Source organism: Harpia harpyja, chromosome 14 (assembly GCF_026419915.1).
Source record: "Harpia harpyja isolate bHarHar1 chromosome 14, bHarHar1 primary haplotype, whole genome shotgun sequence".
In the NCBI taxonomy this organism is placed as follows: Eukaryota; Metazoa; Chordata; class Aves; order Accipitriformes; family Accipitridae; genus Harpia; species Harpia harpyja.
This window is the reverse complement of record NC_068953.1, coordinates 7,811,477-7,825,503: the sequence shown is the minus strand read 5'-3', so window position 1 is coordinate 7,825,503 and position 14,027 is coordinate 7,811,477. Positions and strand designations below refer to the sequence as shown.

The following is a 14,027-nucleotide window of genomic DNA, read 5'->3' as shown; positions in this document are numbered from 1 at the left end:
GAGGAAATGTGTCTGTTACATACAAGTAAGTTCAGAAAAGACTTGGGATTTTGGTATTGGCTTTTCAGCTTAAGGGAATAAGCATTAGAGAAGGTGGCCTTTCTCCTACTTGCTAGTGTGGAGTTTGGTCCGAGGCGGTTTATTTGTCCTTGTCAGCCCTGGAATCCATCAGAGACTCTAACATTAACTCATGTGACAATGAGTTTAGATGATTTCCCCCCCCCCCCCCCCTTCTGTGTGATCGAACTCCCTGGATTTATACTTGATTGCATTACCTTGCACTGGTGCCTACAGAAAAGGCAATATAAGATGTTTACACAAGAGCAGCAGACTGTGCATCCAGAAAAGATGGGATCTATGTCAGAAAACCCTGTCCAATCCAGCAGTGACAGGCAAGTGAGAGCCCCTGGATGATTAAAGCAATGGCTAGTACTCTTGTGTACGGCAGCAGAGGAGGGAGATAAAGCAGGGAATAAGAGAGAAATTGTAGGTGATCCCTCTCCCCTTCTCTCCTCACAGACCTTTCTATACATATCTATATACTCCCAAAATTCAGTGACTGCCTGGAAAATCTTCCACCTTAATGCAGTTGCAGACCAGAATCGAGGAGTCTCTTTTAACCTGGCATTTATAACTCAGCAAAGATAATCAAGCGCTTTTGATGTGTCTGGGAGAAAGACATCTCTTACGGGCTCCTAGATCTTTTTCTAAGAAATTTTAATATAGAAATGGGAAAATCTTAATTTTCTCATGCCTGTCAGTGTTGAAGAGGCATTTCAACAATGCCCTTAATAACATGCTTTAACTTTAGGTCAGCCCTGAAGTGGTCAGGCAGTTGGACTAGATGATCGTTGTAGGTCTCTTCCAACTGAGCTGTTCTATTAATTGTGAAAAATAATTGCCTGTGAAAATTATTCTGTTCCTAACAATAAATTATTATCATTTATCTATATAGTGTAGCCATACTGAGTGAGTGAGTGCTTGGATGCAAAGCCCTAGGCTCTTTCACAGCAAAAGCCAGGTGACACGATGTCCTGGTTTTGGCTGGGTAGAATTAATTTTCTTCCTAGTAGCTGGTACAGTGCTGTGTTTTGGATTTAGTGTGAGAATAATGTTGATAACATACTGATGTTTTAGTTGTTGCTAAGTAGCACTTATCCTAAGTTAGGGATTTTCCAGCTTCCCATGCTCTGCCAGTAAGCAGGTGCACAAGAAGCTGGGAGGAAGCATGGCCAGGACAGCTGACCTGAACCAGCCAAAGGGATATTCCATGCCACAGAACGTCATGCCCAGTGTATCAACTGGGGGAAGTTGGCCGGGAGGGGCCAATCGCTGCTTGGGCATTGGTCAGCGGGTGGTGAGCAATTGCATTGTGCATCACTTGTCTTTTCTTGTGTTGTATTTGTTTTTTATTTTATTTTATTATAATCCTTTTATTATTATTATTACATTTTATTATTGTTGTTGTTAGTATTATATTTTGGTTTACTTTAGTCATTAAATCATTCTTATCTCAACCCCTAAGTTTTACTTTTTTTCCCCAATTCTCTCCCCCATCCCACTGGTAGGGGGAAGGAGTGAGTGAGAGGCTGCGTGGTGCCTGGTTGCTGGCTGGGCTTAAACCATGGCACATGATTTTGTGAAAATATTTTTCTCCTCCAGGTTTGACAAGAATATCTCAGATCTGACCTGTCACTCAATATAATCAAACATCGGTGATTTCTGTACAGGTTGTATGCCAACAAATGAGAATTCCCACAGTCTGCCCCAGCTGGGGAGTCAGCACATTGCTTTCTTCTGCAAAATGATTAGAATTACCTCATTTCCTCTGAAGAAAGGAGGTTTGCAGAGCTGAGCATGTGAAATTGTAACTCAGCGACACCAAAAAGACCTGCTTGCAGTTCACAGAGCTGCTCGGTGCAGAAAACAGTGACGATAGCTTCAAAGGCAATACTGAATCACCTCAAACAGCTGCTTTAAGGTGCTCAATGAGGGCCAAATCCTGAATTCCCAGTCCCCAGGGTTATAAAACAACCTCTCCTTGCAGGTGTGTAGAATTTCATTAGGATTAATGGGCTGCCACACGCGACGAGCTCCTCGTTATAAGGTGCTTGCACAGGGTACTTGGTACAAGCCTGCTTGCTCCTAGCCCCTTTCATCCCAGGACTAGGGAGAGGCTGGAGCCGGTTGTTCCCTGGCATCCCGCTTTTGGATCATCTGGGCTCGGGGCCAGGCTGCTGAGAAGGGCCGGGCTCTCCAGCGGTGGCCAGACAGAGCTGTAGTGGGGCTTGAGCCCGACAGCAGGCGAGCAAAGGGGCTTCGGGGACAAAGGCTGCGGGCAGAGGGGAGGGAGAAGGGGGCAATATGGGGGCAGAGGAAGCTGATGGGGGCGAGAAGGCAAAGAAAGAAGGAGGGAAGAAAAGGAGAAGGGGGCTGCGAGAGGCAGAGACGGTGGAGGGAGGCTAGGCCAGAGGGGAGAGCGAGGAAGGGCTGGAGGAGGAGGGCGAAATGAGGAAAGCCGCGCTCTGCTGTGGGCCCTCACAGCGAGGGGAGACGAGGGAAGGGTGCAGGGGGAGCACGGCCATGGGGAGCGAACTGCGGGCGGAAAGGGGATGGAGGGAGGGAAGGGGAGAAGCGGGGAAGGGCTGGCAGACGGAGCTGGGAAAGGAGGGGAGCTTGAGGCGGGGGCAGGAGGGGGAAGGCGGCGGCGGGGCGGGATGGAGCGCTGGCGGCGGGGCCGGCGGAGGAGGAGCCGCGGCCGTGGGCGGAGGAAGGGATGCGGGAGGAGGGGAGGGAGGGCCGGCACCTGCGAGGCCGGGTTTGACAGGAGGGAGGGAGGCAGGGAGAGCCGCCGGCGCGGGGAAGGGGGATGGCGGCAGCGGCGGCCCGAGGAAGGGAGGCGGGATCGGCGGCGTGAGGGACGGCTCTGCCCGGCTCTGCCCGCCGCGGCTGGCAGGCCGCAGCCCCGCCGAGCCGGGCCGCACCATGGGCAGCGCCGACTCCAAGCTCAACTTCAGGAAGGCGGTGATCCAGCTCACCACCAAGACTCAGGTGAGGGCCGCCATGTCGGGCGGGAGGGGAGGGGGGGCCGCCATGTCGGGCGGTGGGTGAGGTGAGGTGAGGGGGGCCGCCATGTCGGGAGCCGCCCGCCCGCCCTGAGGCGCGGCCTCCCGCGGCTGTGAGGTGGCCGGGGACGCTCGGAGGCAGCCGGGGCGGGCTGACAGGCCCTTCTCCCCCGGCCCTGCCCCGAGACCCCCCCCGGGGCTGAGGGAAGGGGGCGGCCGGGCCGCTGTCCACGCAGCCCGACTGTGGTGAGCAGGGAGGGCGGAGGTGACAACACCGCCGGGGGGTTTAGCCATGGCTGGCTCTGGTCCAGGCTCTCGCAGTGAGGCCTTGCCATAAGGTTGGGGAGCCCATGGGGGGTCTGGGCAAGCTGGTCCTATCCGCCGTGTCGCTGGTCTATGGAGGGGCACGAGTAACGCCATAAGGCCGCGCTCTGCCTCGGGGCAGCAGCCGGTTCGTGGGGACTGCCGTCAGGTCTGGCAGGGCCATGCCTGTGTCACCGCACTCGCAGCCGCTACATCTTTCGCTTTGCTAAACAGCATCGTGTGGTAGCAGACCGAGATGCTGCTGTCGTAAGGGATGTCCACAGCTCCTAATGTATTCAGCTGCAGGTTTACATCACCACAAGGTTTGCCAATGCCCCCTTTTCTGTATCTTTTTTTTTCCTGAATAATTGGTGGAGAACCTTGCCCTGTTTTTGGGTCATAGCCGATCGAAAGGGCTGTTGGCCAACCATGATGTTGGGAGAGCTTTTTGCAGGAGAAGCAGCTTCCATCTGTTACCTGTGAAATTATGCTTTATTTCTGCAGGCTGTAGAGGAGAAGGAATTAAGTGAAAGGAAGTCAGGACTGTGTATAGGGAGTGTGGTTGCCTAGAGGTCTAGCAGATGTTGCACGTGTCCTGGGAGCTAGCTTAGTTCTTAAGTTGAGAGCCTGGTAGCAGCAGCACACTGGCAGAAAATTAGTAGACTGTCCTTCTGTCTAAGGAGCAGAGGGATTTTGCTCTATTGAGCAATCACGTCTCAGGTTCTTCTGAGCTACAATGGAGAATTGCTGTTATGATCCACCTTTGGTGGTGAAGGAATAACAGCTGCTAAGAAAACTTGGAGGTTATGGCAGAAAGATACATAACAATGGGGGATGAATTCAGAAGAAAAGGGTATGAATGTAAAGGGTAATATGAGAAAATTTGTAAAAACTCAGGAGATGAAGACTAGGACTGGGAAATGAATCACGGATAGTAAGGCTGGAAGAGACTTTGAGAAACTGTGTTTATACTTTCTAAAGCAGTATCACTTCTATCTGCATTGCTCAGGAATGGCTTTTTTGAACATGTTCTTAAAAACCTCCAATTGTAGATGTTCCACAACATCCCTAGGCAAAAAAAAGAAGTGGATGAATTAATGTTTTAAGGGATTCTTCCAAAGTCTCGTCCAGATGCTAAATAGTTCAGAGTGCCTTCAGCTTTGGACTGTCCTTCCTCTACTGGGAAACATGCTTATCAAGTGAGATTGGCAGGGGGGTGGAAATCAAGTCTACAGAGATCTTCTCAGTCTGCTATTCACAAAGAAAATCCTGTATGAGGCAATCCTTCGTATTGCCAGCCAAGAAGAGAGTGCTCTCCTCCCCCGGTTTATCGATGTGTGTAATGAAAGAAGGTTCACTGGGGCCCCGAATAAAGGAAGGAGAAAAATCTTCATTCTTGGCTGGATTCATTTCACTTCTTTGCTGTCTAGGTGAGACTAACTGCCATGTGAAAAAAGGGTGGGGTGTTGGCGCTCCCATATTTACATACTGTAGAAGGGCACTGGTATTTGCTTGCGCAGAATGCGTGACTGGACTCTCCTGGAGTCTTCTGAGCTTGTACCAGAAGCAACCTCCGTGCAACCTCCTAGTCCATGAGACCCTGGATTCAAAACCAGGCTGCAATAACAGACAGAGTCAAATCCTTCAACACTATTAGCTCAAAGTACACTTTGCTGCTTCAGCAGCGTGTCTCCTATTTTGCAGCCTTCTCCTCTGACATTAGGTAGCTGGACAAATAGATTTTCGTCAAATCATTGGTAACATGAAACTGTTGAGCTTAGTAATGCACTTATGTGGTGTTTCCTAAGGCTCTGATGGAAGGAAGAGGCTGAGCAGAAAGCACTGTTCACTCACTGGTGAAGGTTTAGAGTTGGCAGTGAAGTTAAATTTTTCTTAAAAATAAGTTCTTTTAATCTCCAGGCTTTCGTTAATTAAAAAATATGAGCGTTCCTGTGTGAACATTTTACAAAAATTAAATAAATCTGTAAGGAACATAACACTTGAATGCTTGTAGCACACATGGAGCCCAGAACTTAAAAGTTGAACCAAGTCTGGACACAAATGAAATTAACTTAATTGATTTTTTTTAATTAATTGCCAAAGAGGAACTCTGAAGGTGTAAGAGTATTAAAAAAGAAAAAATCACTTCAGAATTATTTTAGTGATTAAAAAAGGGTGGTAGTACCAGAAGGAAGGAATTAGCTTATGCTACAGATGTGTATTTATAATCACGTATGGAGAAATGGCTTTTAGGATTTTTATATGATACATATATATTACATTACACTGTACACCTTTAGATTCATAGAGCCCACCCTTTTAATAATAAAACAGGTGTGCTTTATCATGGAAAATGTGTGAGCCCTCCCAAACTGCCCATCAAAATGCTGTCTACTTAACAGGTGAAGGGAAACATAAATTGCGACTATGACAACTAGTCAGTGGCAGAGCAGGGAACTGAAGCTGTGAGTCTTAACTGCTGGGGAAACACGGTTTCTTTTCTTAGTCAGTTAGCAATTAAATGGTTCCTGCAAGCAACTGACTGGAAGATAAGAAATTTTGATCTTGTGAACCAGCTTGTTAGATTTTAATGCTAGCTATGCCTCTGCTTTTAAAGAGACAGGAAGGATCAAATATGAGGGACAAACTCCAGTCCTTTCTTTTTCCCTGATGTGGAAATGCAGTAGTACAACAGGCTGTCAATTTGAGTCTGATAAAAGTACATCTTGTGCTTGGAGAGAGGTCTGTTTCTGGTAGCCTATTTCTGATAGTATTCAAGTTTGACTCAAGTGTCCAAATGTCTCAGGTTGATCAAAAGCAAAGTTGTTGTCTTAAAAGCAAAGCTGTAACTAACACTTCACACAGCTGACTTTTGTCCTAGGCTTTCACTGCGACTTCCACAAATCCCATTTTCCAGTTTCCTTTGCAACACTGTCTCTGCTGTGGGAGCAGACAACTGGTGACACTCATGTGGAGCCTCTCCTTGATTCTGCACTGCTGATCACAAAGATCCTATTACTCTGAAATATGTGTAGAGCTGCCGTCCTTGGCAGCAGAGATGAAATCTTGCTAGTTATTAACATTTTGAATAAATCTGTCCCCAGACTTTCCTTTTGCACAGTGGCTCACAAACAGATGGTACAAAGGTGTGTGAATTGCCTCAAACTAATCTGCTGGCCCTACAGGGTTGCCTGATCTCCTAGAGCTTAATAAGTGCTGCATGAATGGGTCTGTGGTCATTACACTCTGCAGTTTTGCCTCATTTGGGGTGGATAGGAGCACGCTGCTGTTAAATATTATCTGAGCTTGCATAGTACTGGCTAGAGCCCTGCTCTGCTGTCGAGTCCCAGAAAAAGGAGAGTCCCTGCCCCAAACGCCTCGCTACCTTGGCTGGTGGGATGCTCAGTTGGCACGTTAGCAAGAAGCAAAAGGAGAATACAGTGAGCGAGACTAGCGGCTGCTTGCCCCCTTGGTTCTCCACTGGCAATTTGTAGCAACCTTAGAACTGGTTTAAGGACAGCCCTCTGGTTGGGTCCTGTTGCAGGAATTGTGGGGAATGAGCATTCGATGTAAAGGTGTAAGTGCAGAGAGCTCTTGGCTGGGAAAGAGAAAGCGAAGGTGGTGCTAGCGTCAGACTGAGGACAGTAAGGAATGGGGGGAGGCTGGGCCTTGGGACCTTTTCCTGTTTATAGGACATGGTCAGCTCCACTCTGTTTTCCTGTTTCCTGTGACGTATCTTGTTTGCCTGGGGATTGGCTGTTCAGGGCTGTGATTCTCCATTCAGTAACTGGCAAGATGCTGGCAAACCGAGCGTCTTCCTTTGCTGACTCCTACAGCGTGTGTGGGGTGTGCTTTAAAGAACCTGAAACTCAACATTTATAACTCTTGGGAAATAAAGGCTGGAGGTATCCAGTAGCACTGGTTCCACCTTTGTGTGGCCAGCCTGCAGGTGGGAGATCTTTACACCTTGCCCAGATGAACTGAAAGCAAAAGTCTCCCTCCTTGCCCACTCTGAGATGTGACATCACCTTGGCTCTGCCCATTGAGTTCTCAGCAACCACTCTGCGCTACAGTCATCTCATCCTTTTGGTGTCAAGATCTTGGTTCAGGCAGCAGCGTCTCTCTCTGCCAGTTAGCTCTGTAACTTCAGCAGCCTCTGCAGTGGGATGCGTGGGGTGTCAAGAACTTCCTTTGCTCTCCAGATGTGCTGGTTGTGTTTCCAGAGTAGAGTTGAGCTACTGATCCCTCAATTCTTCTGGCAACGATGAAGTTCTTATTCTCATTGCACTGCTGGTGCAGAGCTGGTTGTCTGCACTTGCTGGAGGAACATCAGGCTCTTTCTTAACTGTGCTGCAGCTCCCTCCCCAAAAGAAGACAGATCTGTGCTCATCTGGAGGATCCGAAGTGCCTCCAGCTCACAGCATGGCTGGTTGAGGATTCAGCTCCTCGTAAGCTCTTCTGGTTAAAGCACTGTCAAAGTTAGCTGCGGTGCTGTGGGATTTGTACTGCAGCATGTGCAGTACCAACACTTCTAACTAAATCTTGACATTTCCAAATGAAGATATCGGTGGCTGGTGAGCAAGACTGTTCTAGGTCTCTGTATTTCCCTTCTCTGTGAGCTAGATACAGGCTGTTGGGTGAGCTCAGCATGAGGAAATGGATATTTAGATCCCCAGAGATGCTGTGTGCAGAATACAATCAGCTTAAAAACATCCAGTAATGTTCTATCAAGGAGATGAATATTATGTGGATCGAGTAGCTTCATGATGCCAGACTGTTAATTAAAACAGGGGGGCTGCGGGATGTGAGTGACTCAGTACTGAATCCGTGTCCCAGGATTGTACACGGGATACCATCTGTTGAAGAGGAGCTGACTTGCTGTAGCTATTAAAAATGAAAGAAATGGTGTTTTAGTGTAATCTGCTTGCCAAGATGGCAGCCGTGACATTAATGTGGCTGCAGCATCCGACGTTGCAGTTTGGGTAATTGCTGCTATGCTTCTCTAACTGCCTGTAATTTTAGTCGGAGACCGTGTTCTTCAATCTGTCTTAGCTGTTGTGTTACCACCTGTAAAATAGTGGCTGCGTTCAACCTCTGAGGAGGCCTCAGGCTAGTGGGAGGTAAAGGGATCTGTGTCTACTGGAGGGAAATGGTTTTCTGCTTCCCCTCTAGATGAGAGTGAAGCCATTATTTATGCATGATCTTCAATTAGCAGCAATTGCTGCTCACTGTTGTCAGTGGGAGTGGCTGTGGCAGGCAGCCAGTCAGTACATGTGGCAATTATACATGTGGTTGTGGTACATGGTTTGAAAGGGGGTGTAGGATGTTTCAAGCATTACATAGATCAGATTTCCAAATACTTGGCTGTTTTTGAGGAGTGTAAGTAGAGATTAGATTTGCAAAATAGCTTTGCTTCCATTTAAGCATTTCATGCCCAGGTTACAAAGAGCACAGCTCCTTTGCACACTCAGGAAGCTGAAAGTCAGGCTGTAAGCACTTGCCTGTTCCTATAGATCCCCTCTGAGGAGCTGTGATGTTGAATCATTTGGAAAAAGTTGTTCTTCCATTGGGAAGAGGTTTGGTGGGAACTTGCTTTGGTGGCCAGGTGATAAAATGAAGAGGGTTTCAGCACTAGAGCAGAGTTCAAGAAGTTGCTTAAACACCTGTGGACTTTTTTCTGATTTTGTTTTCAAAGACTGGAGAGTCACTTGGGCTGATTCACTGCATGGCTGGAAGGACCAGGACAAGCAATAATCAGCCTCTACGGCACTGGAGCGTTAAGCAGATTGCTGCAGGGCAGTAACCTGCTATACCAGTTTGGGGGCAGCCGGCCTGCCTCCCTGCCCCTCTCACTTTTTGGCCTTTGGGTGGTAGTGACACATCACCTGTTCCCAGACTGTGGCTGCTAATTCAGGAGGTGATAGCAAAGGGGGAAGTGCAGCACTTCTCCCTGTCAGAGCTGTGAATGAGCTGTTCTCCCTGGAGTCGCGTCTTAGCTCCATTTAGAAACAGCATAGAGCTGGGCAAGCTTTCTGCCTACTACAGCAAAGCTGGGAGTGGGCAGGAATTAAGTTAAACACACATTCATATTTTTGCCCTTTTCCCATCTGACATGGTAGACCCGCCCACGGCGCTGATTATCTCAGTTAGCGAGAGCTGCTGTTTGCTTTAGAGCTGGTGCACGTTGCAGGTAGGAGGCTCCCTTCATCCTAAGCCAAGGGCTGGGGTTGCTCAGGCGGATGGCTCTTCTGACCTGCCAAGCATGCCACCGTGCCTTGGCATGGCTGGGGAAACTCCTCTGGAAAAGCTTCCATTTTCCTCTTCTGACTGAAGTCGTGGATCCATGTGTTTCACACTGCTTGGCATAAATAGGCATGTATTTATCCCACCCCTGTAGCTGGACCCTTGGGCTGAGTGAGCACTCCCAGACTTGTTTGGGTGATGCCTATCTCTTGGCAAGTATTAGTATTTAGATGGGAAGAGCTGTGCTCAGTTTTAGGCTGGCTGAAAAGTTAAGTCTTTCCTGATTATTCAGAGCTCCCAGGCTTTGGATGCCTGAGATGTTGTGTAATGGAGATGCCTTCTTGTTCAGCAAACAGTGCTGGCATTTTCACCTTCTGGGGAGTGGCAGGTCATCACCGCACTTCTGCAGGGTTGGAGTCACCTCTGGTCCTGTTTGTCTTGGCCTCTGCTTCACCTTGAATGGCCAGCGCTGCTCTCTGGCTCTACAAAGCCATAAAGGGCAAAGTAAGGTCCAGTCCGCTTTGTTCAGCCGCATATAACCTGACACCCAGGTTGTCATCATCATTTTGATTTCTAAGTAGATGCCATGCTGTCACGAAGAAGCTGGGGGGATATAACATTGGGACTCTGTGGCCAGCTGTACAGAGCTGTCTTTCCAGCTGCAGCCTGGCAAACAGACCGTCCTTATGGCCAGCATCCCTAGCAGTGGGGTTTCAGGGTGGGCTTGAGGAGAATACTTACTCTCTCACTGTGGAAAGGGGACAACAATGCTGGTAAAAAGAGGAGGTCGTCTGCACCTGCAGAGCCAGAAAAGGTAATGGGAAGAGGTGTGTTCCCACGCGTGTGGGGGGAGCGGGCTTCTCAGACCACAGATCTGAAATGGATTGCTTTTTTTGGTATATCAGTCTCCTCCTTCCATCTTCCTCTTTGAATTGCACACTTAGTGCTTTTTAAGAACAAAGCCTTGGCAGTGACCAGCTGCACTGAGTCCAATTCCCTATAAATATTTGATTCAGAAAGATCGATCCCATTGCATCCGTAAGTGCTTTGAGGTGGGTCTGTCAGTTCTGTGGGTCCGTTCATGCCCTACTGTGAGATGTCCCTGATTGCTTCCTCGAGACTTTGATTACAGTAGAAGTAATTCCAGTGCACGCTCAGGGCATCCTTGGCTTACTCTGAAGGTGACAGAGTGCATGACAGTAGCCTGGCCCACGCATGCTGGTAAAGACCTTGTAATACATGCCCCAGGTTGCAGACAAGCAGGAGGCCTCATGTACGTTGTGACTCCATGAAAGACTTGGAGAGTCCCAGTCTGATGCAGTTGGTCTTGCTGCTCACCCACTTGCTGAGGGAATGCTCTGTTTGGGAGATCAAATCGGCTAAAGACCTGATAACAAAGAGGTTGAGCTACAAAACCAGTGCCAGTATGTTTTATTGAACCTCTTCTGTGCCTGGTCCCATCCCCAAGCCAGGCATAATTGCTGATGTTTGGACTTCATAGAATGGTAGTTCTGCATCTGTAACCATGTTTATCTCTCCATAGCCTGTGGAGGCAACGGATGATGCTTTTTGGGACCAGTTCTGGGCAGACACAGCCACTTCAGTGCAGGATGTCTTTGCCCTTGTACCAGCTGCAGAGATCCGAGCAGTGAGAGAAGAATCGCCTTCAAACTTGGCGACTTTGTGTTATAAGGTAAGGTTGTGCTGTCTTATTCCTTGGTGCTGTGCTAGCAGGGGAGTGTCCCTGGATCAATAGCCCTATGACTCCCAAAGTGAGACAGGTACCATATTATTTCCTTGTACCACATGATGTGCTTGCTTGTCCCTGTCTTCTTGTGTTGGTAACTCTCAGCTCTTCCTCTCTTGGTTTAGCACAGACCACACCTGGCATTTGCTCACTTTGGAGCCTTTTTCCGCTTGTCCCCTTCCTGTGTTTCGCCCTGCCCTCTTGGGTCTTGCCTGCTGTATAAACTGCTTCCTGCTTAGGGGACTTTGTACCAAGGCTGCATATTTGTGGTGAGGCTGGTACATCCGATTCCTTGTCTGCATCTAATTGCTCCTCACCATGCATCAGTCTGGCTTCAAGCTGGTAGAACCCAGAGGGATGTGGAGATTGTCACTGTATAAGTGCCTGGATGAAGTTCAAGAGAGATCTTAAGACTTTTCTTCCTTCTGCTGTAATATCAGAACATCCCTGGTACTGCTTCTGGTGTTGCCACATCCTTGTGTGGAGCACAAGGGACACTGAGTCACGTTTCCTACCCTGCTAGGTTTGGCAAATTGTCAAGCTGGTGAGCAACAGCCTGAGACTTATTCTGCCTGGGAAAGTGCAGGTGTTAATAATTCTCCTGATTAGCCTTGAATTTGTAGTATTGGAAACATTTGGAATGGCATTTTCCCGATTTTAAATGGTTGTTGCTGTCCTGTTTTTCTTTCCTGCTCTACAAAATGTGAATGAGACCTACTGAATCATACTGAAGGTACCTCTGACTGGGAATCGTGCCTCAGACAGATGCCTGTAGTGGATACTTGAGAAAATACAAAAATGAGGAAAAATGGAATGGTTCTTCCCTAGTGCCATCTCCTGGCTTCTGGCAGTCAGCAGCTTGGGAATCGAAATGAGCAGAGGAGACTTGTACTGACTACTGTACTGCCTTTGACTCTGTGTCCTCTTTCCCCCCCAAACCAAGACTAAAATATGGGCTGTTCTCCCTACTGGAAACAGATGTGCTGGAAGACCTGATGACTGCAGGGCTGTTTATCCAGGAGCCCTAGATCTTGGGATATCAGGGTCAGAGGAGCCTGCAGACTTCTGCGGTGCTTTTGCCAGGCTGAGGGCCCTGACCTGTCCCATGTGCAGTGTGCCACTGGACTTGGCAATGCTGCGTGTTCGTGGACAGCACAACAGTGTGGCTGAAATGTCATTTGCAGTCATGGCTAGAGACTCAGACTGTACAGAGTCATAAATGTGCCTGAAAAAATAGTAAGCTCAGTCACAGAGTAGTGTGTGGACAGACTGAGACTATGCAAACAGCATTTAAATACCCATTAAGGCAATGACGCAAGCTAGCAGAGTCAGTGACCCAGACAGTCTGCTATGAAAATAAGCAGGGACACATGACCTCATGAATTAAAAAGCAGCAAGGTGAATCCTTGGTATATGTTTTGGCTTTCATTCCCCCTCTGTTTCCCCTTGGGATCAGGGAGTAAGAGCAAGTGGGTGCAGCTGCTGGGGGAAGGAGCTGCCTTTTTCTATCTGTGGGTAAAACCTCCTGCCACTGCCTCCTGGGGCTGTGGTTGCTGGCTGGCAAGACCCACATCCTATTCTGAAAAACCCAGTGACTGTCTCCATTGGCAGTTTCAGCAGTGATTGAATGGACTGCGGAGACTCAGCCCAGAAGCTCTTTCCAGAGCAGCAGTCCTGTTCACAGGGTCAGTGGGGGATACCTGGACAAACACCCTCCTTTGCAGCAGGACCTTGACAGACTCTGCTGGAGGCCGTATCCGTACACTTAATGGTCACAGGCAGCAGCTTAGCTCCCACCTCTTGAGTCAGGAGAGGTCCCTGCTGTAATCACAACAGCACATGCAGATCTGTCAGTTTGTGTGTTTCTGTGCAATCTTCCCCTGCCTCGCACCATGCAGCACAGCACTGCTGCCTTGGTTCTGCCTGTGTCTTGTGTACTTGATGCGGCTGATTAAGCTGATCTGCTCTTTGCAGTGTGTGGTGTCACGGAGCAGTGCTGGAAGGAGCCTTCTGGGGGTCTGGCTGGCTGTCTCACATGGCATGACACGTGGACTGTGTGGATTAGCCCTGGCATGTGACGTATCTAGCAGTGGGACAGTAGAAATTCAAGAAGGTCTGTTTAAGATCATGAACCCTATTTCTGCAGCGTTTCAAACAGCAACAGCACCTGTACCATTGAACTCGGAGAAAATGGGCTCCAAGAACTGCTTATAGCTATGTGAGGGTGTCACCAGCAGGACAGACCTGCCCAGCTCTTGCTAACTTGTGTTGAGGCTAATGCTACCTGCCCTGATTTTGTTTCCTTCAGGCTGTGGAGAAGCTGGTGCAGGGAGCAGAGAGTGGCTGCCACACGGAGAAGGAGAGGCAAATCGTCTTGAACTGCTGCCGGCTCCTCACCCGAATCCTGCCTTACATCTTTGAGGACCCAGACTGGAGAGGTTTCTTCTGGTCAACTGTCCCTGGGGCTGGCCGAGGAGGGGTCCGTCTCTTGGCACTTACTCTGCTTTCTGGAGGGTGAAGGGGAGGCTGCAGCGAGGAGACCCTATGTACATTTGGTGGCAACTTTATTCCAGTTATTTCTATTCAGTCAGAAATTAGGTGGCACCTTCTAAGTTCTTTTCCTTCCTTTGATTCTTGCTGTTCTTCCTCTCACCCTCAGCTGCTTTGTT

At 48.7% G+C, this 14,027-nt stretch overlaps 1 protein-coding gene across 1 annotated transcript in view; it reads left to right on the top strand.

The window, feature by feature from the left end:
- The first annotated feature begins 2,790 nt into the window (after positions 1-2,790).
- Positions 2,791-14,027, top strand: part of HID1 (HID1 domain containing) — a 30,514-nt gene continuing 19,277 nt past the window's right edge. The window contains exons 1-3 of the mRNA XM_052808149.1: positions 2,791-3,051; positions 11,155-11,304; positions 13,667-13,837. Of these exons, the coding sequence (XP_052664109.1) occupies positions 2,986-3,051; positions 11,155-11,304; positions 13,667-13,837 (387 nt within the window). The 5' untranslated portion in view covers positions 2,791-2,985. The remainder of the gene's footprint in view (positions 3,052-11,154; positions 11,305-13,666; positions 13,838-14,027) is intronic.